The 5,123-nt window shown below is 43.4% G+C and overlaps 1 protein-coding gene and 1 long non-coding RNA gene across 2 annotated transcripts in view; both read left to right on the plus strand.

Annotated features, from left to right (window-relative positions):
* Window positions 1-4,881, plus strand: part of LOC107090938 (echinoderm microtubule-associated protein-like 6) — a 90,671-nt gene extending 85,790 nt beyond the window's left edge. The window contains exons 33-37 of the mRNA XM_015384593.1: window positions 2,573-2,730; window positions 2,943-3,057; window positions 3,133-3,321; window positions 4,461-4,633; window positions 4,713-4,881. Coding sequence (XP_015240079.1) covers window positions 2,573-2,730; window positions 2,943-3,057; window positions 3,133-3,321; window positions 4,461-4,633; window positions 4,713-4,881 — 804 coding nt within the window. The remainder of the gene's footprint in view (window positions 1-2,572; window positions 2,731-2,942; window positions 3,058-3,132; window positions 3,322-4,460; window positions 4,634-4,712) is intronic.
* Window positions 1,503-2,478, plus strand: LOC107090934. Its single transcript, XR_001481504.1, has 3 exons — window positions 1,503-1,640; window positions 1,718-1,871; window positions 2,378-2,478. It is a non-coding gene; the product is annotated as an uncharacterized LOC107090934 (long non-coding RNA).
* Window positions 4,882-5,123: the final 242 nt, after the last annotated feature.

Consider the following 5,123-nt stretch of genomic DNA (forward strand, 5'->3'; position numbering starts at 1 on the left):
TACTAGTGACTTTAGCATCTTTGTCATGGTTTGATATCATCTGATGCTTCGTATTCAGTCAGTAAATCTAGAATAAATGTCTCAAGGGAACATTTTTTAAAGATTCACCAGAGAGCGTTTAGTTCAGGGGTGGGCAACTCCAGTCCTGTAGGGCCTGTAGGGCCCGTATCCTGGAACTTTTAGATAAGTCCTTGACTTACACCTGAAGTAAATAAATAATTAAAAGGACTGAAAGAAGAAACTGACTGCATAGTGTGGAGATAATTCAACCATTTGGACCAAGGATGAATCTAAATGTTGCAGGAAACCGGCCCTTAAGGACTGGGGTTGCCCACCCCTGGTTTAGTTATTTAATAAATTGGTAGGTTGGATAAATCTCTTAACGTCTCACAGATCCACCTGATGCACTGGAAAAAATGGTAATTTTTCTTTAAAAAAGTGCATTTTTTCTTGAATTGAGAAGTCAAGTGAGACACTTTGCCAATGGAACAAGTCAATTTATGTTTTAAAATAAAATAAATAAAATTGTGTTTTATCTAATTATCCTACCTACTCATTCAATTGGCAAATCATCTTATTTACCTACTCAAATGAAAGGTAAATACACCTAATAAAAGACATTTGTACTTATTTCTAGATGTTTTTTCCAGTGTGTGTGACAGTTTCTCTCTTTGTGCCCAGAAACTCCTGAACAAAGTGTGCGTTGGCCATGCCGCTCGCTGTGTGAGCTACAGCTCAGATGGAGAGATGCTGGCGGTCGGGATGAAGAACGGAGAGTTCCTCATCCTCCTCTCCAACTCCCTTAAGATCTGGGCAAAGAAGCGAGACCGCAGCGCCAGCCTGCAGGACATCCGGTAGGGGATCCAACGACCGGCATTTAAAACTGAAGGAGATATTCCAGGTTCTGTTGATGGAGAATCTGTCTGGTTGCAGCTTCAGCCCTGACCGCCGGTTGTTGGCTGTGGGGTCAGTGGAGAACACGGTGGACGTGTACGACATGAGCGCCGGGCCGACCGTGAGCCGGCTGGTGTACTGCAGCGATATTCCTGCTTTTGTCCTGCAGCTGGACTTCTCTGCAGATAGTTCCTACATTCAGGTTTGACTGCGCCTGCTTCATGTTTTAAATGTTTTTAAAGATAGAAAAAAGATGCAAACTGTGATCAGGCAACTGGAAAAAAAACGAAATCTAGAGAAGTAATTTTTTCTTAAAATAAGTGCACTTGTTCTTGGATTGAGGAGATAAAACAGACATTTTGCCAATAGAACAAGGCAATTTACACTTAAAATAAGAAAACACAATTGCATTGTCTCATTTCAACAGCATATTATCTAATTCTCATATTTTAAGAGTAATCATATGCAATCCATTGGCACTTAATTTAAGACATTTTTTGACTTATTTCTGGATTGTTTATACAGTGCATGTCAGTACCAGCTCCCTGGAACAAGTTCAGCAGAATAAATCATCCATTAGTTTATCTGATAAGCGTCCACATACTCAGACATGTCCTGACCTGCAGACTGTGATGCCTTCAGGTGTCGACCGGAGCCTACAGACGGCTTGTGTTTGAGGTTCCTTCAGGGAAGCTCCTGAGTGAGCAGAGCACCATCGACAGAATCACCTGGGCGACGTGGACCAGGTAACCCCACCCCCCATCCACCCAGTCAGTAACTGTTACCATGGCTCAGAAGCTTCTCTCATCCATCTCTTCTGCAGCATTCTGGGAGAGGAAGTTTTGGGAATTTGGCCCCGGAATGCCGACAAAGCTGACGTGATCTGCGCCTGCGTGTCTCACGCCGGACTGAACGTTGTCAGCGGGGACGACTTCGGATTGGTCAAACTCTTTGACTTCCCCTGCACAGAGAAGTTTGTGAGTTTCCATCCCAAATAAAACTGCAGATAATCTGAAACTTCATCATATATTTGAAATATTCAATCGCATATGAAATATACGTCTGTTAAATAATGGCTTCATTGGCCCATATTGACCAAGATGCTGAACGGCTCTGTGGTTTTACGCTGAAAGAGTTTTTTTCCAGTTAAATTGGTTTTAAAAGCCAACTACAGAGAATGGACTCAATGTGCTATCCAACAGAACTTTTCCATTATAGCTAACCATTGGACCAGGACATCACTGCTTCCTGGCTTGTATTAGATAAACTGGGATTAATGGACCAATCAGAAGCAGGCTGGTTGCCCAGGTTACCCTGACTCCCACTGGTTACCCCAGAGGATTTACAACAATCTTTAACCTTATTGATATTAATGATTCCATGCCTCTGAATGGAACCAGGTGGTTTGATCTCAAACGTTTTTATCGTATGTTAAATTATGCTGCAGCACATTAAACCAGGTTCTTGTTGTTTCGGGCTGCAGGCCAAACACAAGCGCTACCTCGGCCACTCGCCTCATGTGACCAACATCCGGTTCTCCCATGACGACAAATATGTGATCAGCACAGGAGGAGACGACTGCAGGTAGGCTNGATAGACCAAGCTTAAATATAAAAAGTATCGATATCGGTAATGCTGACCCTGTATTTACTTGGTATCGCCTACCTCTAATTCCCAGAACAACCTGACGTTTACCGGCGCCATCAACGGGGACGTGTACGTGTGGCGAGATCACTTCCTGCTGAGAGTGGTGGCGAAGGCTCACACGGGGCCGGTGTTCACCATGTACACCACGCTGAGGGACGGGCTCATCGTCACCGGTGGGAAGGAGCGGCCGTGAGTGAGGCGCCGCACAGATCCGGGTTTAAAACTGAATCACTGACATGTTTCTAAATACTTTTAGCTGAGATGGTTCCTCTGAGGAACATTTAGTTCCACAGCATCAGATGTTCTCAGGTTCTTGGTGAAAAAGATGATTTCCTGTTCAGGAACTAAGGATGTTGAGTCTGTTTCGGTATCTGAGGGTTTTTTCTGGAACTGTCCATCAGGACCAAAGAGGGCGGAGCGGTGAAGCTGTGGGATCAGGAGATGAAGCGCTGTCGGGCCTTCCAGCTGGAGACGGGTCAGCAGGTGGAGTGTGTCCGATCCGTCTGCAGAGGAAAGGTCGGAGCATTTCTCACCTCCACCCTCCTCCTCCTGGAGCTTCTTCCTCACTGCAGCTCCTCTTCCTCCCCTCAGGGAAAGATCCTGGTGGGGACGAAGGATGGGGAGATCATCGAGGTCGGGGAGAAGAACTCAGCGTGCAACCTGCTGCTGGACAGCCACGCCCGGGGAGGGATCTGGGGTCTGGCTGCTCATCCGATCAAAGAGCTCTGCATCACCGCCAGCGACGACGCCACCATCAGGCTCTGGGACCTCAGTGACAAGGTGACCCTCTCCAGTCCCTCACTCTCATGGATTAGAGCAGAACTTCTAATGTCTCTGCTTATTACATCACTTTTTGCAGCTTAGTTTGATTAAAAAGCAGAAACATTTTGTTCTTTTCTATTTATCTTCGTGCATTGGGTAACTTATAGTGCTGCAACTAACCATTATTTTGCAAATGAATGAATCTGTTGATTATTATTTCAGTCAATCAATTGATAATCTTACAGCCAAAGATTCCTTAAAGAAACTTTTTTTCACTTCAGGAGCTTTGGATAGAGCAGATTGACAATTACTGCTCTTTTTAAAGCAGTAATTATACATAAACATGTTTTATTCAAGTTGGTCACTGTCAGCTAAAGGCATGTTTTAGTGTCATAATTCTTCAGTTAGCGATTAATCGATTACTAAATTAGTTAACAATTATTTCAATAATCCATTAATCTGATTCATTGTTTCACTACTAGTGACTTTAGCATCTTTGTCATGGTTTGATATCATCTGATGCTTCGTATTCAGTCAGTAAATCTAGAATAAATATCTCAAGGGAACATTTTTTAAAGATTCACCAGAGAGCGTTTAGTTCAGGGGTGGGCAACTCCAGTCCTGTAGGGCCTGTAGGGCCCGTATCCTGGAACTTTTAGATAAGTCCTTGACTTACACCTGAAGTAAATAAATAATTAAAAGGACTGAAAGAAGAAACTGACTGCATAGTGTGGAGATAATTCAACCATTTGGACCAAGGATGAATCTAAATGTTGCAGGAAACCGGCCCTTAAGGACTGGGGTTGCCCACCCCTGGTTTAGTTATTTAATAAATTGGTAGGTTGGATAAATCTCTTAACGTCTCACAGATCCACCTGATGCACTGGAAAAAATGGTAATTTTTCTTTAAAAAAGTGCATTTTTTCTTGAATTGAGAAGTCAAGTGAGACACTTTGCCAATGGAACAAGTCAATTTATGTTTTAAAATAAAATAAATAAAATTGTGTTTTATCTAATTATCCTACCTACTCATTCAATTGGCAAATCATCTTATTTACCTACTCAAATGAAAGGTAAATACACCTAATAAAAGACATTTGTACTTATTTCTAGATGTTTTTTCCAGTGTGTGTGACAGTTTCTCTCTTTGTGCCCAGAAACTCCTGAACAAAGTGTGCGTTGGCCATGCCGCTCGCTGTGTGAGCTACAGCTCAGATGGAGAGATGCTGGCGGTCGGGATGAAGAACGGAGAGTTCCTCATCCTCCTCTCCAACTCCCTTAAGATCTGGGCAAAGAAGCGAGACCGCAGCGCCAGCCTGCAGGACATCCGGTAGGGGATCCAACGACCGGCATTTAAAACTGAAGGAGATATTCCAGGTTCTGTTGATGGAGAATCTGTCTGGTTGCAGCTTCAGCCCTGACCGCCGGTTGTTGGCTGTGGGGTCAGTGGAGAACACGGTGGACGTGTACGACATGAGCGCCGGGCCGACCGTGAGCCGGCTGGTGTACTGCAGCGATATTCCTGCTTTTGTCCTGCAGCTGGACTTCTCTGCAGATAGTTCCTACATTCAGGTTTGACTGCGCCTGCTTCATGTTTTAAATGTTTTTAAAGATAGAAAAAAGATGCAAACTGTGATCAGGCAACTGGAAAAAAAACGAAATCTAGAGAAGTAATTTTTTCTTAAAATAAGTGCACTTGTTCTTGGATTGAGGAGATAAAACAGACATTTTGCCAATAGAACAAGGCAATTTACACTTAAAATAAGAAAACACAATTGCATTGTCTCATTTCAACAGCATATTATCTAATTCTCATATTT

Source organism: Cyprinodon variegatus, unplaced genomic scaffold (assembly GCF_000732505.1).
Source record: "Cyprinodon variegatus isolate N-32 unplaced genomic scaffold, C_variegatus-1.0 Scaffold317, whole genome shotgun sequence".
Classification (NCBI taxonomy): Eukaryota; Metazoa; Chordata; class Actinopteri; order Cyprinodontiformes; family Cyprinodontidae; genus Cyprinodon; species Cyprinodon variegatus.